At 43.2% G+C, this 25,883-nt stretch overlaps 2 protein-coding genes across 2 annotated transcripts; one reads left to right on the top strand and one right to left on the bottom strand.

Moving 5' to 3' along the window:
- Positions 1-1,082: 1,082 nt before the first annotated feature.
- On the bottom strand, positions 1,083-16,201 carry ELMOD3 (ELMO domain containing 3). The gene is made up of 11 exons (XM_063311587.1): positions 16,076-16,201; positions 14,605-14,682; positions 12,846-12,915; positions 10,359-10,424; positions 10,034-10,125; positions 8,459-8,582; positions 6,611-6,733; positions 5,829-5,959; positions 5,444-5,520; positions 4,509-4,636; positions 1,083-2,357 (listed from the first exon to the last, which is right to left on the bottom strand). The coding sequence occupies exons 1-11, from the start codon at positions 16,088-16,090 to the stop codon at positions 2,137-2,139; spliced, it is 1,125 nt and encodes a 374-aa protein (XP_063167657.1). The 5' UTR covers positions 16,091-16,201; the 3' UTR covers positions 1,083-2,136.
- A 1,756-nt stretch (positions 16,202-17,957) lies between these two features.
- On the top strand, positions 17,958-23,163 carry LOC134502847 (caspase-3-like). The gene is made up of 4 exons (XM_063311367.1): positions 17,958-18,164; positions 19,981-20,153; positions 21,162-21,291; positions 22,883-23,163. The coding sequence occupies exons 1-4, from the start codon at positions 17,969-17,971 to the stop codon at positions 23,161-23,163; spliced, it is 780 nt and encodes a 259-aa protein (XP_063167437.1). The 5' UTR covers positions 17,958-17,968.
- Positions 23,164-25,883: the final 2,720 nt, after the last annotated feature.

Consider the following 25,883-nt stretch of genomic DNA (forward strand, 5'->3'; position numbering starts at 1 on the left):
CAGCAGTGACAGACCAAAAACACTGTCACTGATAACTAGTGTGAAATTTGAATTTGAAATCTGAATTCCCACTCCAGAGAATTGTTTAGGGTGGAGAACAAAAGCAATGTAGAATAGTTAATTGGAATCTTGAACATTTCACACTGCAAAGTTGTGTTGTAGGTTATATTTGGTTTCTTCTATCAAGCATAAACCTGGGCTAAGAATTAGTGTAAACATAAAAGGCATTGAAGAACCCTTTTGACAGAGCAAGAAGACAGCATGAGCAAACAAAAGTCTGAGGGAGCATCCGAGTCCAGTCACTGATAACTCTTCCCCCATGCTGTGCATGTATACATGCATGCCTGTTTCAACAGCAGCACTGAAGGGATGGGCTTGAACATATGGGGAAATAAATGGTCAAAGAAACAGAAGCAGCTATAATTTCATGGGTGCAGTAGATGTTTGTAAGCAAACGGATAGGTAAGGCAATCAGATTGGCACTTCCTCTGGGAAATGGATTAGCATCCAGCAGGAAGCATGGCGGACTGATATTTCAGAACATTTCATCTTGCCTGAACGGTACCCCATCTGACAAGTATTACTTCAAGGACATGTTATTGTTACCCCATATTAATCCCATTTTCATCCTGGCTGTCAGCAATGGATGCCCAAAGTGACTTTGCTTTATCAAGACTTGGTTGTCTGAAGCTTTGGGGATATGTATGTATGTATGTATGTGTGTATGTGTGTGTGTGTATACACACATACACACACACACCCCTACACACAGAGAGTCATGGATAGTTAACCCAAATGGTTACAGAGTCTTCCTGTGAACATAATTACCAGCCTTTACAACAAAACAGTGAAGTGTTTTAACTAAGTATAACTGATCAAAAAGAAATACCCTTGAATTCAGTGGGGTTCCACTGGGGATGGCAGCTCAATCATAATACTAATTCTTTTATCAAAGCATTGGACAATAGTTCAAGCTCACACTCTCAATTATTTGCATCACAATGTGTCTCCCTTACGTTAAAGACAAATTAATAATTTTTGCGGCTATTCTGAGATTAACAGAATGGACATGCAGCCTGGGATTGAAGACTGTAATAAGTTTTAATGGAAAAATCTACTGTCCACTAAGGCTTGAATTTTACATCATGGTCGGTACACTGGACAAGACATCCATGTGAATTCTGCATGGCTGAAATGAGTCTCCTGGAACTGGAGAGCCACTATTTAAAGGCTTATTGTGTAGTAACTTTTCTCACATTATGAGACACATTTGAAAACTCCACATGCAACACGTCTATCCTTTTTGCCCATATCAAACCCAGAGCCACCCCAAAACCCAGGGAAGTGGAAGAATAAGAATGAAATAACATTGGCTTTACCATATGGCTGAGGCTATAAAACTGCTTTGCCTCATGGATACAACCACTAGTCATTCACAAAAGGAAAACAGTTACTGTGTCATTACTGGTGGTCTCTTATCATTTTCAACAGCATTCAGTATGGGTGCCACAATTTCAGTATATCTAGTAGTACTTGTTTGTTATCTTATTTCAAGCAAAACACATCCTCTGTGGATTGATAAAAGTGTCAAGGATATGCCATCCAGGAATTGATGCCTCCCAACCAATAGGATAGAAGGACTTGTTTCTTAAACTTCTAGGTAAAAGTGTAACTGAAGAAAAACGTAAGCCATCTAGTAGCCTAGTGGTGCTGCAATTCAAAATTGTTTACAAATGACACGAGCTCAGATTTCACAATCCATTACATACTATATTTCTTAGCTGGAACAACATTGGAAGAACGTTGTGGGGTGGAAAGGAGTGCAGTGGGATTTCATAAATCAGATTTACATTCCCCACTACAAATTGGTTTTAATGCTACTAACTGGGAGAAACAGGTCCTGCCTTGATTGCTTCATTTTTGAATGAAGCAGGTTGTTCTTTATCCCAGACGCCACCCCCAGAGCTCTCATCACACTTTGTGACAGCTGCCCTGCCCTAAAACCGAAGTCCTGTACTTCTACTTTAGCAGTGTTTCAAGAGCTTCAGCCATCCTCTGAGCCCTCATACAGGCTGTGAGCAACCACCTTTGCTGATTAACCCCATACAAGGATTTTCACACTATCCTGGATCCAGATCAGCTGTCTTGTTCTTTCTCCATCAGCAGATCACCAATGCTAGCAAAATTTAACTCCTTATTGTCAACGGTGACAGAGCTCAGGCTGGGACCAAGAACTTCAAAGGTGAAAGCAGGTGCCTGAAAACCATCATCCCCTCCTGCTACAGAACTCCCATTCATGTATGTCTCCAAATGTCTCAACAGCTGCTTTGGGTTTCTTTTGGCAAATACTTCCAATTCTAGAGAGAGAAGGGGGAAAAAATGGAAAAATGTTATCTAATATTAAGATGCTTTGAAAAGTCAGAACATCCAGGCTAGAATGAATACAGACTTCTGGCTTATAAAGAAAAGCTACAATAACTCTTCCCAACTTAGCATCTTTCTCATGTATTAGATTGCAACCCAATTCATTCTAGCCACAAGGCCAAGTGCTGGGGATTTCTGAGATTATAGTCCAAGGAGGGCTTGGGGGCTAAATTCCATGAAGAATTGGGTATGTTTAACCTAAAGAAGAGAAGACTAAGGGAAGACATGATAGCAGTCTTCCAATAGCAGTCCCAGCAAAAAGGATTCTCCACAGTGCCTGAGGATAGGACAAGAACCAATGGGTGGAAGCTTCCCCCAGTGAGAAGGATCCAGGCTCAAAATAAGGAGGAATTTCCTGAGAGCTATTAAGCAGTGGGACAACCTGCCTCCTGGGATTCATGGGTGCGCCATCACTGGTGGTTTTCAAGCAAAGGTTGGACAGCCGTTTGTCTGGGATGATCTGAGGATCCCTGCTCTGGGTGGGGGGTTGAACGAGAAGACCTCCAAGGTCTTCAACCGTACAATTCTAGGACAACAGTTACAAAAGAGCTTAACTACAACAACTGAAGCTTTTTTAACTAAGAAAAACCATGTGGCCTGGCAGAGGAATTATGCCATAGTTTTAAAAACTGTGCCTAGTTCTGGAAAAAATGGAGAAAGGTAGATAAGGTAAGGGACTTTTCCATTTTTTGGTTGGAAGGTACTATGGTGCCTCCTGTCAACCTCAGTTTTGACAGTATTGCCCAATGGAATGTCTGGAGTAGAATCTGGGAACTAAATGAAAATCCGTTTCTGTTCTTCTTTCCATTTGTTCCAATCAGAAGCAGCTATGACTAGGGGAACATTCAGCAGACACATGGCTTTGTTTCACAAATGCAGCCTTCAACAGCAAACTATGAAATGAGCAATCCAACAATTATAACTTCATTCTCACAGAAGGAAAAAAAAAGAGCCCTGCACACCATTTGATTAATAAATGTATGTAGATTGGTTAGAAAATGAATTAAATTTTACTCAATTAACCACCTAGACAGTTTTAAATCATGTTTCAGCCCTAATATATGTCTATTCAAACCATAAGCCAACATCAGTGATGCAAATGAAATGTACGCTAGCACATTTGCTTAATTTGCCTAATGAACTCCAGACACAGAGCCTATATCTGCTTGATGGAAAGTGGTTATTTTGGGGAAATAGCCCCATGTTTGCTTGGAGCAATACCTGATTTATTTACTGTATAAGTTATCTGGATAATAATGTTAAGAACTAATGTTGAGAATTATTGACAACAGTCCTACCGATACAGGACAGAGAGAACACAAATACTATTAAGTATTTACAATTTATTTGGAATGCGTTAACCTCACCATGTGAGGTTCAGCTGAAGTCAAGGTCATCATTCCAAATGTGTTTCAGTATCTCTTGTGTTAGGAGACTCTTGAGGGTTACCTTCATATACGTGATGCCTGTCTACTGCAAGAAAAGCCTGTTTACTGGGAATGAAAACCGTGTTATTGAAGCCTTGCATGGGGGAGTGCATTAATGTAATGAACACATGTTAATTCTGTTGATGTTTAGTTCTGTGAACAAGACCAAAGCAACCCGTCTCATAGGGACCGTCTCATCCCTATCACATCAACCTGTCCCACCCGGCAATGCAGAGAGGGCATGCTACGGGCCCCATCTGTAAGAGAACTCCATCTGACGGGGTCCAGGAGGCGGGACTTCTTGGCAACAGCTCCCGCCCTTTGGAATATCCTTCCACCAGAATTGAGAGCGGCTCCCTCCCTCCTGGACTTTAGGAAACAACTAAAGACCTGGTTCTGTCATTATGCCTGGGGTGGGAGGGAGAATAGTCATTGCTGGGGATGGCTAGTATCTTAGAAGGACCCTGCTCTGTCTGCAAATTACAGAAAACTTTTAGCCATCAGCTTCCCACTATATTTATATACTTTATTGTGCATTATATTATTTCATAGTTTTATACGCTTTTTACTTAGGTTTTATTGTAAACCGCCCAGAGTCCCTTTTGCAGGAGATGGGCGCTGATAAATTTGATTAATAAAAATAAATAATAAGCCCACCTTTTAGAACAAAACCAGAATCAGAAATGGTCTTTCGCTGTGTTTTCCAGATGTTGAAAAGGCGTAAAAATACAGCCACATACAAATCGTTGAGCACTGCAATGACCTGCTGCCTTCGATTACATTCTCTGAAAAAGACACATCACAAAATACTTACCATCTGGATTCTACCCTTTTCTCTTTTTCTTAAACATCCTCTGTACTTCAGCAAACCTTTAGAACTTCCCTTCAGGTCCACTGCCCATAGATGGTGCTGTTTGGCTATGTAAGAATTCACACTTGTTTCACTGTTTATGTGGAATGTATACAGGCACATGCTTACTTCAAAAATACAGGGAAGACTTAAAGGACACACTTGTGCTTTAAATAAATGATAAGAGATCGTTCTGCTCCCCTTATGGCTGTGAAGTGATTTAAGAACCTTTTTACTGATAATAAATTAAAATAAATCTCCACATCTTAGAAAAGATACCCATTTGAAGATTGCACAGGGAAACTTAAAACGAACAAGCCCCTATCCATTGCCAAAGGAAAAATCCACATTAAACATTATACCTTTCCATTCCATAATTACAGCAATGCATTAAAAAAAAAGGGAACAGCTTCAAAAATAAAGAAGGGTCCTGCTCCTAATTTGAAGTTATACCAGTGAAGGTTCTATAGCCTTACAATACGTTATCAGCTTAGCGGATGGATCAACCCATTAAAAGCTCACAACTCCAAAGGCACAAAGAGATCCATGACAGTGGCATGCATGATGCTGAAATGACAACTGGGCACTGATATCATCATATAAAAGCTATGGTTGCAGACATAGCCTATGATGTGCATCATGATGCCTGACGCAGGTCCGTGAGCCACAACATGGGCATGATCACATCATCATTTGCCCCAGCACCTACTCTGCAGACACCCAAGATCCGCAATGAACTCACCTAGACAGGCGTTCTTCCCTCAATACTTGAATGACAATACGGGTAATATTGATAGACATCACACAGAAAGGAAAATTCTGGAAAGGGAACAAAACTACATTTTAAAAAGAGCCCTGCCTATAATAGACTCAAAACACAATTCCTTTTACTTTACTAGAGATAAAGGCAGATAGCATGTTTTAAATCACTGTTTTTCAAACTTAGCAACTTTAAGATATGTGGACTTCAACTCCCAGAATTCCCCAGCCAGCATCTTAAAGTTGCCAAGTTTGAAAAACAGTGTTTTAAATAATCAGCCTGAAAAGTTTGATTTCCAGTATGTACACAACAATCTTTCTTTAAAAGAAAAACCTGAAAACAGAGCAAAGGAAATGAGGAAATGTACCTGAATCTCATCATGGGACAGCTTGAAAATTTCTCGAGCTACAGGTAATATCCGAGAATCCATCACAAAATAAAGTGTTTGCATCAATCCTAGCAATCCTGTTCCACGTAGATCTGTGCCAGGATCCATCCCTTAAGGGTAGAACAGATACAGAGGCTGTTAAAGTCACACCAAGAAGTGCTGTTGCATCTGTTGGGTTAAGTAAATTACCAAACAGTAAATTACTTAGTCAGACACCTGAGGCAGTACTGGAATTAAAGTTGCATGATGAAAACTTCATGCTTTTCCTTGTGAACTCCCAGTGAAATAAGCTTTACAAACTATGCCCAGCTGCTGGGAGGGAAGGAAGGAAAGATTCTTGTCATGATTCCATTACAACTGGCAGAACCTGCCTACCTACACAGCAGGGAAATTCAAACAGTGCCAGGAGGAGGCAGACCACAGATCCTCCTGGTCTGTGCATCTGGGGGAGTAAGGCGGGGGGCAATCCCAAACCTGCATAATCTCACACCAGCTTTCCTCAATTTTTCACCCTCCTCACACTCCTACAATTGCTGTAGCAACCACTTGCGCTGGTCCTCTGGCAATCTATGTGCTGAAGGGGAAGAACGGGAGAATGTGAATCTGGGAAGTCCATTTTATGGTGCGCAAGAGAAAAAAGTACAGATGACTTCAAAGGGCCAATAGGTACATTCTTTGAATCCAAGGCCATGAAAGAGAATGAGACAAGGTTCCCCCTGTACATTTGCTCATGGAAGACCCTTGTTCCACACCCAACGTACCTTGAAATCCAAGGTCTTCCCAGTGGGCTCCATAACGGGCACAATCAAATCGGGAGCCAGTTAGTTTCTTGTAGACAGTTTGTAAGATCCTCATGTGCACCTTTTCATTATTATCCAAACCACCTGTACAGGGAAATGCCCATTAGGTCCTCCACACAAACGAGAACAAGATCATTTACTCTGTACTTCATCAGGCCCAGATTAGCCCTCCAGCCTCCCTGCTTAAAGATCTCGGAGAGCGCAGAGCGAGTCTGCCTGAACTCCATGATGACCTACTGCCAGTTACCAGAGACCACGCTGAGTTCACAGTAACAAAATCTGATCAAGACCACTTGCTTTGTCTTTGCAGAAAAATACAAAGCCCCCTTTATTTTATTCATTTTTAAATTTTATCCTGTTTTTCATTAAAAGTAATCCCAACATGGGATATCGTAAAACAAATCAATAAAACTATACAATACTGAAAAGGGAAAGCCATAAAATAGGATAACAGGGCCGAAAGATTCCAACAATCCAGCTGCTCAGAATTATCTATAATGGATAGCAATGTTTTGTCAAGGTTTGAGGCAGAAGCCTTTTCTAGTGTCCCCTGAAGTTGCTGGGGATGGAAACCCAAACCTTCTGCATATAAAACAGATATTCCACTTACAGATAGTCCTCGAGTTACAATGGTAATTGGGACTGGAATTTCTGTCGCTAAGCGATGCAGTCATAAAGTGCGACGTCACATGACCGCATCACTTAGCAATGGCAATCCCGGAGTCCCCATTGCCATCAGTAACCAAATCCCATTGGTCATTAGGTGAGGACCCGCCCCGATCCAAGCCATTCCTGGCTTGCCCCCCCGCCAGCCCCCAGCCTGGTAAGGTAAGGGACTGCCTCCTCTTCAGCTCCCCCCAGCCACCTGCCTCCCTCACATCTCTGCCCTTTTGGTCACCCTGCACAGCGGCATTCCTCGGTGATGGCGCTGAGGGTGAAGAAGAGGTCCAGGGCCTTCAGCAGTCTCAGCCAGCCACCAGGGCCCCCAGGCCTCTGCTTCAGCCTCAACGCCACCACCGCAGCCAAGGAGGGCCACCTGAAGCCCCACGCGTGGCCAGCCATTCCAGCGCCACAGTGCAAAGCCCAGCTGCCCCGCCACCCTGTGCTCCGCCAGCCCTGCCACCCCCGGCTGCCCTTCGCCATCTTCTTCCTCCCGCTGCTGAGATGGGCTTGGCCTGGCCTGGCCCTCTGTGAGGCAGCTACTGGCGCACCAGGCCTTATTCCTGAGGCTGTGCCCTGCTTCTCCAAGCTGTGCACGGCCTTCTTGAGATGCTTCGGAAGGCTTCTGAAGCCTTTAAAGACGGCTGTGCATGAGTCGGAGACGGGCGCGTGCGGCCTCAGGAAGAAGGCCTGGCGGGCCAGCAGCTGCCTCACAGAGGGCCAGGCTGGGCATGCCTCGTCAGCAGTGGGAGGAAGAAGATGGCGAAGGGCAGCTGGGGGCGCCAGAGGTAGCAGAGCGCAGGGCGCCAAAAGGGCAGAGATGGGAGGAGACAGGCAGGTGGGGAGAACTGAAGCACCCCTCTGTAGGCGGGCTGCCAAGCACCCAAATTTTGATCACATGACAGCATGGGTGCTGCAACAGCCATAACTTCAGGGACTGAGTGTAAGTACCATTTGTTCAATGCCGCTGTAACTTCAAACGGTCGCTGAACAAATGGTCGTTAACCGAGGACTGCCTGTACTAAGTTCCAGCATTAAGTGTTCAAAACATTAGAGATAGTACGGAAGTTGCTGTTAAACCACTGCTTGCTAATAAACAGTAGAGCTGTTGGGGAGATGCCTGCCTTCGTTTTCAGAAGCAATACTCACTCTGGGCTATGGCCAAAGCCAAGTCTCTCTCACTCTGCAGCTGCTGATGAAGACGGGGAGGACCAAAAAGGAAATGGGCCATGGCAGCCAGGCCTCTCCTTTGTATTGTTGGCTGAATCTTTTTCTGGAAGAAGAAAAAATTAAAGATGGAAGAAACGCCAGGTGCTGAGAAACGTATTCCCTAGCAAAACCATAGGGAAAACAGAAACACAAGGGCACAATGATCAAGACGTGGAAGAAAGAACTGCTTTCTCCGAATGTGTAGGGCCTCTTTTGAGATGTGCTATCATGGGATGGATTGAAAGCGAAAGGGGCTTGTAGCTACTTCTCTAAGTTATGTCACTTTCGGTTCTGGTTGAGTTAGGTGACTCCCTCCACACGGTATGAAGCTACTTCAAATCAGGAAAGACAAAAGGCTTTTTTTTTTTTACACAACGCATAATCAACTTCAGAATTCATTACCAAACGATGTGGTACTGGATACCAGCTTCACTGGCTTCAAAAATGGGTTGGACCAATTCATGGAATTCATCATTAATCCTGAGAGCAGTGGGACTGCCTCTGAAGGCCATCTGCTGGGAAACCAGTGGGCTTCCTTGGGCAGCTGGTTGGCCACTGTGAGAACAGACGGCTGGACTAGATGCGCCAAGGGTCCAACCCAGCAGGGCATTGCTTATGTTCTCATGCTACGTACTGAAAATAACTCATATTTTGAAGTAGCCTTTCAAAAACACAAGCCACAACGACCCATTCTCAGGGGAACCTTCACACCCATCTCAATACACTAAATGTAACCCCACTGCTGGATGGCATGGCACTGCCCCAGGCAGACCCGTTGCGCAATCTGGGAGTCCTCCTAGACTCGCAACTCCTACTCAAAGAACAGGTGGCAGCCGTGGCCAGGAGGACCTTTGCACAGCTTCATGTTGTGCTCCGGTTCCTGGATCGGGAGGCTCTTCTCACTGTCACCTCCAGGCTGGACTACTGTAACACGCTCTACATGGGGCTGCCCTTGAAGAGTATCTGGAAGCTTCAACTGGTGCAGAATGCAGCAGCGTGGGCAGTTGAGAGTGCCCCTAGAAGAGCACGTATTATATCTCTGCTCTGCGAGCTGCATTGGCTGCCAGTCTGCTTCCACGTCCAATTCAAGGTGCTGTTTTTAACCTTTAAAGCCCTTCATGCAAACTGAGATAGATTGGTTTTTAATCTCTACAGGTCAGAAAGAACATTATTGGTGATCATAAACCATATTTATGTGCAAAAATTCTATGATCCCCAAGATCTCAACCTACATCCACGACATTTGCCCAGAATTTAGAACTTGGAACTGTATAATTCTGTATGTTTCTTCGCAAAAAGAAAAAAAAAAGGGTGTGTGTGAAAAGGAATGGTTAATCATGAAGATTTATCCTACTAGCTCCAGTAATTTTAACTCTCCGTGTAAAAAGGAAAGAGCAGTAAGCATATTCATTGTGGTTCCGAGGCCCGCATCGGAACTGTCAACTCAGCATCTTCAGTCCCTAAAATATTGAAGCCATGGGACTGCTACATCCATCCTAGATGGTGTATACCTACCCTGCAGTCAGAGAGGTCTGCTGTTTGGAAATACTGCAGTGCTTCATTGAAAGAGATCAAGGGTATTGGGCTAAGAGGTTTCTCCACAATTCCTGCAAGCAAAAAAAGAATATTTGATTTTGACATCACTGTTCCAAAGCATCTTACAATATTGATGTGGGAAATGTTTAGCAATCAACGCAATGTATTAAAAGAGTATCTTTCACACCGCTAATCTTAGATATACTTCCTGCTCTTTGATTTGGTTTTCTTAATGGATATCTGTATCCCCAAAATTTACTTGGTCCCAACATGGAGAAAAATGATACTGTAGTTGTTTCTATACCTCCCGGATGGATGTTTGCTACGGTGTCCCATTCTTCCCGGACTCGCAGCACCTCTTCTGTAATATCTAGCAAGAGAGAAACAAGATGACAGATCAGAGCGACAAGCTCAAGAATTATTTCCAAAGCAGCTTATTTAAGAGGCCTAAAATATAATTCCATTAAAAAAAAATTCTATGCATGATTACCCTCCAGGCACTTCAGAGCAGCTCCAGGGGTCCATTTTATTCTTCTAAATGGGACACTGTACAGATGGATTTTAATAGAATGCATCTGAGACTGACAGGTGGAGATGATACTGATTGTGAAAAGGTCCATTTCAGGCCCTTGACTTCAAACTTTTTTACATTAGTGATGAACAATTTGAAGGCCACCCATATAGAGCTCTTACCCCAATTTTCGTAGCTTCCAAAGCTCTCTGAAATTGCCTCTCCAAAGTTCAGGTGGCAGAATCTCATCTTCTGCAGCACTATTACCAAAAACCCTCTTACTGGTTTTTGTACTAGAAAACCATGAAAATAGGTGCTGTTTTGCAAAAAAAAAAAAAAAAAGTTCCCTATTCATTAAACAAACAAAAACAGGACAGATAATTTCACCCCTGCATATTCTGACATCACATCACCAGCCATGTCCCCTTCAGCCCTCAGAGGCCAGCTAAAAAGTAAGCTTCCAACCACCAAAAAAAAACCACCTTTCTTTTTGGGGTGATGAACAGGGTAATACATTTTAAAGAGATAAGTTTATATTCCTAAAAATATCTGAGAGGAAACAAAGGATCTTTTCTCTACTTTTTAAAAGTACGCTAATACTTATACTTTCAGTGGATTTACCAAGGTTGCCAAATCAAGTCCAGATATGTCTCAACCTGTGTAAAAGTAATGAAAAAAGCCTGCGATTATGGCCAAGTAGATTCAACGACTGTAGAGAGCTGTTCAGCATTAGGACCCTAATTATGGTACCTGGTCTTTCCTTCTGATTGTCAAGGTTCTTGGTTCACAACTTACCTGCAAGACCAGAAGCTGCCATCTGGCATACATATTAGCCTGGACAATTGTATGCAGCAGTCTTCAAAGACATTATTTCAGGCAGCAGGGTAAATGCAGAAACCCTTATTCCAACATTCTTGGTTGCCCTTATAGGAGGAACAATGGAAGAGATCCAATCCACCGATAGTCTGCTTCTTATTCAATACACATTCATCAAGAGCAGACATGGGCACCTTGGGGCCCTCCACTGTTGCTGAGCCACAGTCCCCCAGCAACTCAAGCCAGTATGGTCAATGGAGAAGGATGTTAGGTTTTTTTGAACCATGCCTGAAGGACCACAAGGCCTCCTCCTGCTCAAGAGCAACAGTTATTTAGTTTTATGTACGTAAAAGAGTTAGAATTCACCTCTCTATAATTAATTAATGTCATTTTTAAGAACCCCATAAAAACCATAACTCTGCCTGTCAGCTAAACGCAATTCAACCTTTACTGACTGGCGTGCAGAATTTAAAGGAGCATCTGACTCCCAACATAGTTATAAATGAGAAGCAGATGAAGCTACTTAAATTTCTAGGCGAGCCCAGGAAGTCTTCTCAGTGACTTCAAAGGTGTATGATGCTGAAGGAATGAGACCACAGTTCCTTGGAAGTAGAGTGCAAAAAGGTGTTGAGCTGGAAACAGTGACATTTGAAGCTCAATCCACAAACAGAATCACACCCAAATGCTTCCAGTAAGGTCGGAACAAGCCATTTTGAAACTTGAAAGTTTCAGCTCTGAAAAGTTTTGCGAGGCCCTGCTCTTCATCAAAAATGCAACAGAATCCAAGGAGCAGGAGCAGTTGCTTAAATTCCCCAATATCCATGGGGCTCCCACTCTATTGGCATTCCAACAGAGACCTGCTCTTCAACCTGGGCCTTGCATTAGGGTGGTTGGGGCTCCTGTTGGATGTTTGGGCATGTGGGTGTTGTTAGCCAGATGCACCATCCATTCTTGTTCTTTATTCCTTTTCTTTTTATACCTTTATTATATTAATTTTCTACTTCATTTGCTTTTATTGTATACCACCCAGAGTCAGTTTGGAGTTGGGCAGTGACTAAACTGAATAAATTAAATTACAGATAGTCCTCACTTAACAACCATTACTTTAGTGATGGTTTGGACTTAAGATGATGCTAAGAAAACTGATTTTCAACCGGTCCTCCCACTTATGACCATCATAGCATCCCCCAGCCACATGATCATGATCTGGGCGCTTGGCAACCGGTTCGCATTTATGACCATCGCAGCGTCCCATGGTCATGTGATTGCCATTTTTGACCTTCCCAGCCAGCTTCTGGCAAGCAAAAACCATTGGGAACCACGTGATCCTCTTAACAACCATCGCTAAAAAGGTTGTAAAATTGGGTCAGATTCACATCATGACCGCTTTGCTTAGCAACTAAAATTCTGGTCCCGATTGTGGTCGTTAAGCGAGGACTACTTGTAAATTAATAGGGTCTTTACCTGATTCTTTAAATCCATTGGGTGTTGCTGATAGAGACTGCAGCAGTCCATTCTGCTTCAATGCAGAAATCTGAAAGAGAGGCAGAGAGAGGTGGAGATTCTCAGAATGCAAAGCAGGACATGAACCCATGAGCAACCTTTTCATAATTTATTTGCAAGGCCTTTTCAATGCTAATATCTCACAATGTGACCTCATAAAACTGCAGCCAGCCACTGCTTTAGAGCTGGTAACATCCCATCCTTTTATTTCAGATGCATATTTTTAGTAAGAACTAAAAACTCACCAGGGAGCCCTGGAGGAACCACTGTTTATCAGATTAACCTGCTTAGCAGTTGCTATAACTACCCAACATGCTTAATCCACAGTTAACACAATTAACCTGATTGTCTGGCTTCACCCAACAAACTAAACTATAAACTACCACACGAATTAAGTTAGCGTAACACGTAACAGGCGGATCATTCCCTTGCCCTGGCTGCCAAGTTAGCAAGCAGCTTTAGCTAAGCCCATCCTCACTCAACCTCAGGAGTGCTTGATGCGTCTGGAACCAAATCAGGGACCCTCAGAAATCCAGCAGAGGATTTCTACATAGGGAACCTAAACTACGTATGAAGGTATGTTTACACTGTCATATTAAAAGCCTGTTTACAACAGATAAGAACATAAACCTGAGGAGATGATGTTTCCATTGGGGGGATTAAAAACTGGAGATATGGGTAAAGAAATGGAAGCTGGTTGGTTCAGGTCCCTAGCAGCTAATATCCCTATCCTGGGGAAAGGAAGGAGAACAGTTCCTCTTTTACATGGGAACATGCAAGCAAAATATATCTACATCTACATCTACACAGATAGTCCTCACTTAATGACCACAATAGGGACCGGCAAACTTGTTAAGCAGTGTGGTCGTTAAGTGAGTCACATGACCGGACCCAATTTTACGACCATTTTTACAACAGTCATTAAGTGAATCCCACTTCCCCAATGGATGTTTTTTGACAGAAACTGGCAAAAAAGGGTCACAAATCATGATCATGTGACCACAGGACACTATAATTGGTCATAAATGCGAGCTGGCTGCCAAGTGCCCAAATTGCGATCATGTGACTGTGGGGGTGGTGTGTCATTTTGCGGTAGTTCTAAGTACAGATTGTAAAGCACTTTTTCTAAAGCCATCATAACTTCAGATCGTCATTAAACAAACAATCATTAAGCAAGGACTCTCTATCTCTATCTTTCCTTTCTTTCCACAATGTTACATTGAACAAAAAAGTCAGTTTCAGATTTGGTAACTGACTCCTAATCTGAATTTCTTAGTGTTTTCTAAACCAGGAAGGGAGAAAACCTCTGGGGAGTGGCCCTCTTTTTCCACCTCCATAAGACCTAAATGGGAGCATCTCTCATAGGTGGGAAGAACCATGCTAGGACTCAAACATAATATTATGGGATGGCCCTCAGCTCTATTTCTTGCTGCTGTCCGAGTAAGATAAAACCGTGTCAAAGTTGCACGATACCTCAATTTAACAAAAGACTGCATGCGGGTCCTTAAACTGTGGCTAAATCCTGAGAAAACAGAGTACAAGTTAGATATTGCAATGCAATGTAAAGCCTGTTCAGATGCCAGCTGGGGGCATTTCCCAAGAATGTTGTTTTCCTAAACTTTTTTTTCCTCCAACTGCAATTGGCTATAACACCAATGATCCCAGCCAGTAGGGCTAATCTGACGAAAGCCAGTTAGAAATTAGTGACCAGTATACTCACGTGCCCAGCTTTGTAAACTGGATAGGTAACTGTTTGTTTTTCATGCTGGCAGTTGTTTATGCTGCATTGGTTCATACCCTAATGGAAACAATGAAATCAGAGTCACCGGGGAATGCGTGATTATTCCTCAAACCCCAAAGGCATTTCTGCTTCTGCAAAGGAACAGAAAACTCAGCTACACAGAGCACAGAACTGCCTGCGTCCATTGCAACTGAATATCACCCTTTCTTTCCCCATAATCATGGAAAATGTGGTTCCAGAATTACTACTAAGTCAATCTGCATATATATTCCATATTCCCTTCCAACTATATATAATACATATAATATATTCCATATCCCCTCCAGCAAGAGGCTCACCCACTTCTTTCTCCTCTCAGGCTCCATGCCCTTTTCACGGTATGGGCCAAAAACAGCTGGTCCCAAGTTCCAATTTGGACATGCGTATCTCATTTGAATACCATTTGGGCTTTTTTTGCAAAAATCAAGCGGCTGCAGCTTTCCACACCCACCGACAGAACATCAAACTGCTCTGGCTGGAAGCAGAAGGGCTGCAAAGCAAGTCCAAAGAGGGAACTCCACAACTGATTGGGAACCTGTCGAGGTTGCCAGAGTGTCCTTTGAGGTGCGATGCATCTAAATTACAGCCTAGAGGCAAATGGAAGTTGGCTGTCAGATTATTTAATTTGTATCCCGCCTTTATTATTTTTATAAATAAGTCAAGGCAGCAAACATACCCAATACTCCTTCCTCCTCCTCTTTTCCCCACAACAGCGACCCTGTGAGAGAGGGGGACTGGCCCAGAGTCACCCAGCCGGCTTTCATGCCTAAGGCAGGACTAGAACTCACAGACTCCTGGTTCCTAGCCCAGCGCCTCAACCACCAGGCCAAACCAGCTCTTCAGACCCCACAAGGAAGGCCAAGACGGGAAGGGATTAAAAGAGATGCAAAAGGTGCAAGGGACAAATGCATGCATTCCTCCAAGGATGACCTGCTGCTTGGGACAGAGCCTGGTCACTGGTGGAAGCAGCTTTCCAGGCAGAGAAAAGTCTCCTCTGGTCCAGCAAGGGCGACCTCCCATGTGAACCCTCCCTGCAACCCAGTCCCACCTCCCTTTTTAGATCCACAATTATTTTTTGAAAAAAGACTCACCTGTTATAGCTCCTTCTACAAAGCCACCTGATCATGACAGAATCCCCTCCCCAAAATAAAAACACCATTCCCACGACCTCCTGTCCCAGAGGGGCTTTCTTTCTGCCCCCCTTCGACAAACCCCCTGTGCTGTGGGCCCCCAACTCACTAACTCTTAAGCCTGAATCTTCTCGCCACGCCTGCTAGCTGCCCAGCCCCGCTTCCTCCCCGTGCACATATCTGCAGACACGTGTCAACAGGTTCTCACATTCCCAGTCCCTTTGCTCTTCCCACGGATCTCCCCAGAGCCCCCTGCTGCCTTTCCCCCGCTCCTCACGCACCCATGGAGGTGTCATTCCTGAACAGCTGGACCGAAACCGGGTTTTAACTCCGCCGTTTTTCCTCCAATCTGGATTCTGTTGCTAACATTCCCTCCCCCCTTCGTGACGCCAAAATGAGCAAAAGGCGCAGGCGCGCCGCTTTGCATGCTGGGAAGTGTAGTCCGACCTCAGCCCGAGCGGGGGAGGTTCGCTCCGAGCGTGGCGCTCGCTCCGCTTCGTGGCAAAGGCACCACTCGAAGATGCAGCAAAGCAAAGGGTTGGCGGGGAGCATGCCTGAGCCTTATGGGGCTTGCACCGAAGTGATGCCCATTGTTTGAGTCCAAACCTAACGCTGATAAGCCTCAACGGAGTTTTAGTTTCGGGTGTGCGCTGCGCTGCGTTGAAAAGAGAATCTGATGGTTTTGATCCCCTGGATCCGTCTTCAGCCAGGTATCTTCCAACACGTCTGGAAGATTTCCTGTTGGTTCAGAAGTGGCAGTTGCTAGAGATCTGGGGGTCTGGAAACAGCTGATGATTCTGCTTGTTTTCATTCTGATGTTTCTTCGATTAGCTCTTGCCCTGATACTTTCGTGCTGCATCCGGGCTTAGTTCAACAACGCTTGTCAGAACAAAGCAGGACTTGATCTTTAAACCCATATTGGGGGGGGGGGTCTCACAGAGTTAGGGCAGCCTGTCTAGAACTGAGCTGCTAAGGGACAGGTGGGGTGTTTTGTTCTGCAGCAGTGATGGGAGCAATGAAGCTCCCACATGGCTTCCAAACTGCATTTCACAGATGCATCTCTGCCCACACCCCAGTGGCTGAGATCAAGCAATTTGTGAGGCCAAATCACTCAGAGCTGGCCTTTTGATTTCAGTGACATGTAAATCTAATCAATAAATAAAGCCCCATTACGGTTTAGTGCTGTGGATGAACCAGCATGAAGAACACAAACTGGTCTAAGAGGCAAGAAGGAAGATGCATTGTTCTGTTTAAAGCCTTCATGTCCTGCTGATCTAAGAACAGACCTCTGACACACATGATCCTGAAAGGAAATGAACAGTTGGTACGTGCAAAGAAAACTACAAGAAAAAGAGAGGCATTAGTGGTGCCTGGACAGAATCCTGTGTTCAAATGGTTGTACATGAGAAAATAATACAGCATAATATATTTATAAGTATCTACCCCCTCCTCAGATTTACTGCTGGAGGACAAGTTCATTTGCTAATTCTAACAGACTGTCTCCCAGACTTTAGCTAAACTATTCCCAAGACATAGCAATTCAGTTTAAAGTGAAACCTCAACTTAAAAACAATTTAAATTATTTTCTCCTCCTGGGGACAAAAGTGGGGCTCCAATCTTCTATAGTTTCACTTTATTAGTAAAACAAAGCAAGCCCGTTTCTTTTAAAGGAAGACTTCATGAGGAAATCTCACTGATGGATTTTCCCCAATTTCTGATCTTTTGTAAAAGGGAGGGAGGGAGGATAAAAAGCTAGAGAGTGGTGGACAAAACTGTACAGTAACAGGAAATCACTATGACAAGAGGAAAGAGAAAAACAGGTGCACCTTAACTCACTGTACTTATTTTAAACACCATTTAAAACTATGATTTAAACTCTTACGTTTTGGATATGTGTCATCAACTGCAACAGACTTTCCAAACTGGAAGACTGGTTTCAGTATAGTATTAACCTATGTCACAAAGTGAAACTGCTTTGTGACCCATTTCATGTATGGATTGTGTGCCTGAGAAAGATCAATGTTTGTAGTGCTATCTATCTAATCAACCAGGATATGAATTTTCACTTATTGGTTTACGCCCCAGCTGAATCATGAGAGTCCAGAAGGGCACATGCATATATATGTGTGCACATACAATCTTATGCACAGTCTACCCTCAAGAGATTTCTCAGCATGGCTGGCCCCAAAAGGAACAGAGCCGTAATCATTGTCAATTATCAGTTCTTTCAGGCCAAAGAAAGACTTACATCACGAGAGGGGGCCATGAGGGAAGCAAAGAGGCTTTTTAAAGCACTTTCCAATTGCAATTATGACGTGAAATTGTTTCTGGACTTGACAGTCGAAGAAATAGAAGAAGTTTATAAGAAAGGTAGGTTTGGATCAAATGGAGGGCAGCTGAGATTCTCGGAAAGGTGTGCCTTAAAGTCTTCTATGGAATTGTTGGAAAGCTGGAGGGAGAGCCTCCAAAATTTTGTTCTACCATTCATCAGAAATGTCTGATCCACAGGGGCATCCAGGGGGCAGAGGTGGTGGTCCCAAAGGTCCAGACGGAAGGCACAATAGTGGGATCAAAGCCCTGCCTGTTTTTCATGGGAGTGAAGCACATGTGGCACACATTAAAAAGGGCCAGGGCTTGAATCTCATAGTCTTGCCCACCATCTGGATTGTTTTGATCCCCCTCTATGGATGCCCCTGGCTCTGGAGGGTGGGCCTAAAACCTGGATGGACATCTGAAGGCTGTAACTTTTGGCCAAACATTTAGAAACTGTTCCTATCAGTGAGAGATAGTTAATAGTAGACAAGTGCCTTGAAAGTTACAAATTGTTGCTGAGCAGGCACGGGTTAGGGATACTAGTTAGTTGCAGTGGCACGGAAGATCCCTTAATGGGATGGGGTGTGACGGTCCCTTTCCATCTCTAAAATGCTTCTGTTGGGACTTCTGTCATCTCTGTGCACCTATGAGCAGATGTTGGGTGATGAGAAGGTGAAGGGCATTCAAAGCTGTCCCCGTTTCTGTTTCTCACCTGGCCTCTTGTTAAATGAGTGTCTGTGTTTAAACAACAAAAAGAAATTATTTTTTTCTATCTCTCTCTCTCTCATGCTTCCCTTCAAGATGTAGTATAAGTAGATGCATTTCATAAGAAATCTATCTTTCACTTCAAGTATAATGAATGTCTGCTAAGCCCAGGCTCTACATACAGGAACACCTATATTCTGAGTGCTTTATTCTTTTCAACAGGAGTTTCTGCTACTAATTTACTCGGTGTTCTCTGAGCACTTTGCATATACTCTGGAGCACTTCCTCTAACAAGAGCTCCTGCTGAATTCAGCTTGCCAGCTGCAAGTGCCCTGCTGCTTTAGAGAAACATATGTGTGTGCAAGGCTGATTGATGGGAATCTGGCTGATAGATTGGAGGGGTGGGCCTCAAAGAAGAACTCAAGAGTTTTCTAGAAACATCATCAGGGGAGCATGCCTAAGCCATGGTGTCCTAGCTTCTGGACTTAAAACAAGTTACACAAAGGAAGTGTGGTTGCAGTGGTCTTGTGGCTGGGACTATGTGGTATGCAAATGAGCATACAGCAGAGGAAATCAGGTGAAACAAATGCAGGATGTATTCCTGAAAACCCAGGATGTGATTGGACTCCACATTTGACCTGCTTACTGACTTTCCCATTTACTAACTGTACACAATGCACTGATGCATAACCTTAACGTGGTCTAACTTTACAAACACACACTTCTAATCAAGCTTAAAACTTACCAAGCCTAGAATGTTATGGACATGAGGCAATTAGTGTGTTGTCTGAATATAGCCACTGTGGGTTTGCATTGATAGATACATTGCTATTGTTTAATGAATTGGATTTATTTCCCACTTCCAGGAATTCAAGGCAGCATATATAGCCTTCCATCCTCCAGTTTTTCCCCACAGTAACCATGTGATATAGGTTGAGCTAAGGATGATTGGCCCAAAATTCCCCAGGGACTTTCTATGGCTGAGCGTAGACTTGAGCCTTACCCTACTTTTATCTTACTTTTGGTCCTCAACACGTGTGCGCTTCAGGATTAGGAGGCACCTTGTACAGTATATTTTACTGAGAGGCAAGCTCTAAATTTTGATCACAAGACCCTTCAAAACCAGCCACCTCAGCAGTTACCCTTCCCTTAAATTGTGTCTTTGCAGAAAGCCAAGCAGAGCATGGGGATTATTTTGTAAGCATCCTTTCAAGCCATGGAGAAGAAGGGAGCATAACAGACTGCAAAGGACAAGCAGTACAGCTAACTCACATTTACAAGATGTTATCACCTGAAAGATGTCCACAGTTGGCAGGAAAGCCTAAAATCTTCTTCATACAGGTAGGAGCTGTGGGCTTCTGATGTCAGTGTCCAAACAGCAGCAGTGATGAATGGGAAATTCAGTCAGTCTTTTTTATCCTATAAGCTTCCCAGCTACCGGGACACATGAAAATGAGAAGCACATCCCTCACAATGCTTCCGAGAACTGAGCTGAAGGCAGCCTTGCAGGAATTTCAAGACTATGATGATGGTGGAAATCACCACCATCATCATCATCATCATGTCTTCCTTTGCACTTTTGTTTGCATTTATTTGGGATCAATAGATAACTAGAAAACTCTGTTATCATGACCCCAGACTGTCACTCTGAAAGTCCCCAAGAAGAATTTCCAAGTTACTCAGCCAAAAGCGGCAACTCCCTCCGCATACACAAAAACATTGCAGGACTTGTGAGTTTGCTAACAGGGCTTGCCTTCTGCAATGTGTGGATTAGCAATGTAGAAGCCTGCTTACAAAAACAATGCTCATCCAGCAAAGAACAATGTCTTCGATGACAGGTCTAGCATACTTGCATGACTCTGATGTCAAAAGGTGAAGGAACGGTATTTCTACTTCTCCTTAGGCATCATCAGGAAAAATATTGTTCTATGTTAGCTTTATCACATTTCCTGGAATCATTATAACAGCCTCGGAGGTGGAGAGTTCTGGGTTTGTTTCACAGATGTAGTGAAATTTCCCACAAAGTCAAAGGCAAATTTTGTGAGTCTGCGTGAAGAAGAGGTGAAATCCCTCTTCGTTGCCTGTGCAAGCCCCGTAATTTCCCCATCCTCCAGCTGATTCATTTATTTTAAAAAGCATGCAAGTTCAACGCAAACTAACAGTTAATCTCATTCCCTCAGTTTAGCCCATCCAGATGAGAATTACAAAGGAGTCACCTGTTACTGCAATTCATGCTCTAGAATAAGTCACAAGGAAGTCTGAATTCAGTTCCTGGGGGTGTGAATCCAGCAAACAAAGGGCTGTGCATAAAGGCTATTTAGCAGCTGTTGCCTTTAATGTGTTTTGCAGGCATGCCGTGGAGGCAGAATTGATGACGGCGTCTACCTAGAAACAGACAGCAGCGCACCAGCGGCAGACTGTTTCTCACATTACCTCTCTATTCCTGAAAATACTGCTGTCATGTTTTCTTGCAGTCCAGGTATGTAAGCCTAACCATCTAAACCTGGTCCAGGTCAATTTTTCAGCAAAGGTCAGCAGATACATCAAAAAAAGTGCACAAGATTGCGTAGAATTACTGGATTCTCGGGTAGCTGGCTCAAGTCGACTCAGCCTCCCATCCTTCCAAGGTCGGTAAAATGAGGACCCAGCTTGCTGGGGAAGGTGACGGCTGGGGAAGGCAATGGCAAACCTCCCCGCTATAGTCTGCCAAGAAAACGTCATGAAAGTGGCATCCCCCCAAAAGGTCAGACATGACTCGGTGCTTGCACAGGGGACCTTTCACCTTTCACCCATTTTGGAGTTTGAAGAATTCAAACAATTCAGCCAGAGAACAGCTGGTTTGTTTGCCAGCCTTAATAAGGGCACTTGGCCAAGAGGGACATCATAATTACAGACAGAGGCCAACCCACCAGAACCTGCAATCTAATGTAACTATGGGTGCTTAGGGCCCTTCAATGCTACAGTCAGGGAGGAAAGAAATCAGCAAAAATGTGTGCAATAGCTTGAAGGGATACTTTGTGAAAGGGCAGGAGCAATCTGTCTGGACAGTGAAAATCTGGAATTTCAGAAGCAACCCTTCCATTCCAGATTTTCCCCATCATTCCCTGTGTTGAGCAGATTGTCTTGTCATGATGAAATGAGAAAGAAAGGATGTGGAAGGATGGTATGCTAATAACATTTACTAGCTGTTCTTTACACTAGAGAAGTACTATACTTTAGGAAACTGCCAGTCTGTTCTTTGATTTTCAGGTTTCTGGAGTCTTTGCAATCCTTCAGTTGCAAATAGAACAATGACCATTTCCAAATTTTAAATTTATAGCATTTTCATAATGTCACCCAGCCATTGTTAAAGTGATACAAAGTTTGTCCACATTATTATTATTATTATTTTGGCTCAGCAATGGTTGGATGACTCTTGAAGGTGCTCTCAATCATGAGCAAAGCATATAAGATATAAATGCAACAGGCCTCTATATTTTGCCCACAGCAAAGGGCCATATTTGCACAGCAACTAATTTTCCACCTAATCTACGCTTTAGTTTTTCCTGGCTCTCTGAGATACAGCACATACTGGCAGGAGATGTACTGTATGCCCAGATTTACTAGAGTACAGATAGTCCTCTACTTACAACCACAATTGGGACTGGAACTTCCATTGCTAAGTGAGGCAGTCATTAAGTGAGCCACAGCTGATTTTTTAACTTTCTTTGCCATGGTCATTAAGTGAATCCAGCTTCCCCCATTGACTTTGCTTGTTGGAAGCCGGCTGGGAAGGTTGCAGATGGTGGTCATGTGACTCCAGGATGCTGCAACCGTCATAAATACATGCCAGTTGACAAGCACCTAAATTTTGCTCATATGACTGCAAGGACGCTGTGACAGTCCTAAGTGCAAGGACCAGTCGTAAGTCACTTTTTCCAGTACTGTTGTAACTTCGAACGGTTGCTAAGCAAATGGTCGTAAGTTGAGGACTACCTGTACTCTAACATGTTTGTCTGGTGCAGAAAAGCCCCATTAGTAGACATCTCCTTATGTCTCTCTCTCTCTCTCTCTCTCTCTCGATTGCTCAGGCTATGCTTCATTCTGCAATCAATGGGAATCCATGTTCCTTAAGGCACTACTGGAGCTGCTAGAAGGAAAGGAGAGAAAACTGGCAGTCACCAGCCTAATGACATGGATTAACTGGAAGGTTGCCTTTCATTCTGAAGCAAAAGGAACTGAATATAAGGGCAAAAAAGAGATGCCCTGCTTTGTCACCAACATGGTGGAAAAGGCTTACCCTTTCAAACAAGATAGGCAGCCCTCAGACACCTATGGTCACCCCAACCCTGCACACAGGATTCGGTCGTAGGTCCCACATCCCCTTAAGCCATAATGTGGTTGGATTTTTCACTTAGTGCATTAGGATCCAGCCAATTATAATTTATTCAACCAGCCATAGTTACAGAACCCATAATTTATTGTGGTCTGAATGTGTTGACTCACATGAAGCCAGGAGAGAAACAGGGGTGAGGATGCTTAAAAAATAAGTTATTAGAGAAATACACAGAACTCTTGCAGGAAATAAAAAGGAGAAATACCCATCATAATAGCTGCATGGATGTTGTGCAGCACTTTGAATCCAATGCACTGTGCAACCCTTGTCTGCAGCAAAGGGAGCAGAAGGTGTCCATGTTCACCATTGTTTTTATCTTTATGGAAGCCCCTTTGGGAGCTCTGTTGCCTGGAGAGTGACATGCAAATGCTTGAAATAAATTATGTAAATAAAACAGCAGATTGAGAAAATCAAAAAGGAGGCTGCATAATATGTAACACATGTCAAGGGGAGTCTCTCTGGGGATATAGATGGATTGCTACTTTAACTTATTGGACTTTAAGTTCCAGACTCCTTTTTGTGTCATAATTTAAGAGATAACTTTTATACAGTAGACTCTCAGTTAACCAGCACTCATGGAGATTGGTAGATGCAGGATAAATGTAGTTTCTGGTTGCTTGAGAGTTACTCTTAAACCCTAATACCCACTAGATGGCAGCAGAGAGATACAGATTTTTTTTTGCCAGTTGCTTGAGAGTGCTGGTTTTTTTTTCCGGTTGCTTGAGAATGCCGGTTGCTTGAGTTCTGGTTAATTCAGAGTCTACTGTAAAATGGATGCTGGACTAGAAAGAAATATGGAAAACTAATATTGTATACGGTAACTGTGGCAAGATTACTGTACACACAAAGATGGAAGAATAATGACATACCCACAGTAGAAGATTGGATTATAAAATTGACAGAAGTCACAGAAATGGCAAAGCTGACCAGTTTTGCCAGGGGAAAAAACAATGAAGACTTTTCTGAAAGACTGGAAGCCTTATACGGACATTTTGCTGAAAGAAGAAAAACTGAACTGACGATTTAGGGACTAGAAAGGGTTAAAAATGGAGGGGAAAGTGTAAGATAAAGTGTAAGGACAGATAAAGTTGATAAATAATTTGATAAATAAATAAGATGGAAATTACTTGATAGAAAGAAGGACGGTGTCAAAATTCTACGCATTCTTTTCTTCTTTTCACTTTTCTTTATCTTTTTTCCTTTTCACTTTTTAAATACTTTTATTTTACTGTAAAATTCTAATAAAAATATATTCACCGTTCCTTTTGCTACCAGGTCAAAGTTCAGAAGTTGCATTGTTGGAGAGGGAGGGATATGTCTTTCTGAACTAAATTTCAGTGTTAAACTTCAACCTCATGCCAACAGTTGCAGCCAGGGCATACCAAACATGGGTAGAGGATCCGATTGTAGCAGCCAGTCCTGTCCTCCATGCACTCTTCAGTTGCATGCTCAAGCCCCACATCTGTATCTTCCTCTTTTTTGTGACCCAAAAGTCTGTCTTTCAAGATGTCCCCACACATGCAGACAGATCTTACGCAGCTACTTAAGTTTTACACACTTGGGACTCAGTGTGCTAAACCTAATCCATCTCTTTGGCACCAGCCTAGACCAAAAATAATTCTTTTCCAAGTACAATTCTCACAGAATCTCTTTAGCAGATTTACTGAGAAGAAAGGGATGGGTTACAAGCATTCCAGCAAAGGAACAATTTATCACTTAAAAAAACCAATATATCCCAATGTACATTAGGCTAGAGACTTTTCCTAAATCTCTTACTGTGAACTGGCAAATGGCAGGTCTCTTCACTGATTACATGGGATCTTGTAATCCATTTACAGAACCATTGCTTTTATCAATCTGAGAACTAACCATTAGAAGAGAATGTATGTAAGCTCAGGGTTGAACTGTGGAATCCTTGGTGCTCTCTGACCTTGGTTGTTTGTGGGGAGCAAAACCCTCATGCACTAGCACTGATGATGTTACCTAGTTGGGTAATGAAACGTCTGCAAGCAAACCACCAAGCTCAGAGAGCACCACGGACTCCACAACTAACCATTACTCCATAGTTCTGCTGCTCTTTCTATATGCTTTGCCTATCCATTGCTGCAGTCATCTGCACATAGGTTTTCCCATGCCAGAAGGCAAGAGAGAAGTGTCTCCTGCAAAGATACTGTATGTCATTTCCCCGTGTACTTTTCTAAATTTCCTGCCAATGAATTGATTAGATTCAAGTTATCTTACTGAAGATCTGATTGATTCTACTGGGCCTCATGCTGGAAATATTGTACCAAGAATTCGTCTGGGTTTTCAATTCTAGACTAGGATCACCCAATTATTTCCAGGCCAAGGACTGGACTTGGTCTTCAAACAGTAGTTGGAGCTTGAAGACTCCCCAAAAATAATGAAGCTGGACAACCCCACCTCCCCACCCCCCGAATGTATATTTAATTCAAATCTACATATAGTTAATGGGTCTTCCATCATTTTCCCTTTCTAGGATAGTATGCACTACAACTAAGTAATGACTTTTGGAGGCTGCATCTATACTTTCAGGAACTTCACAATGCCTTCAGTTGCAGACTGTTTGGGATGCTTGGAATCTACTTGGGTGATGTTCAGTTCCTGTTAACAGTGACTGAAAGAGGTTTCCCTCTTCATAGTAGTTACCAAGCAAAAGGGAAGGAAAAACAATCAGC

This window comes from Candoia aspera, chromosome 9 (genome assembly GCF_035149785.1).
Source record: "Candoia aspera isolate rCanAsp1 chromosome 9, rCanAsp1.hap2, whole genome shotgun sequence".
Lineage (NCBI taxonomy): Eukaryota > Metazoa > Chordata > Lepidosauria > Squamata > Boidae > Candoia > Candoia aspera.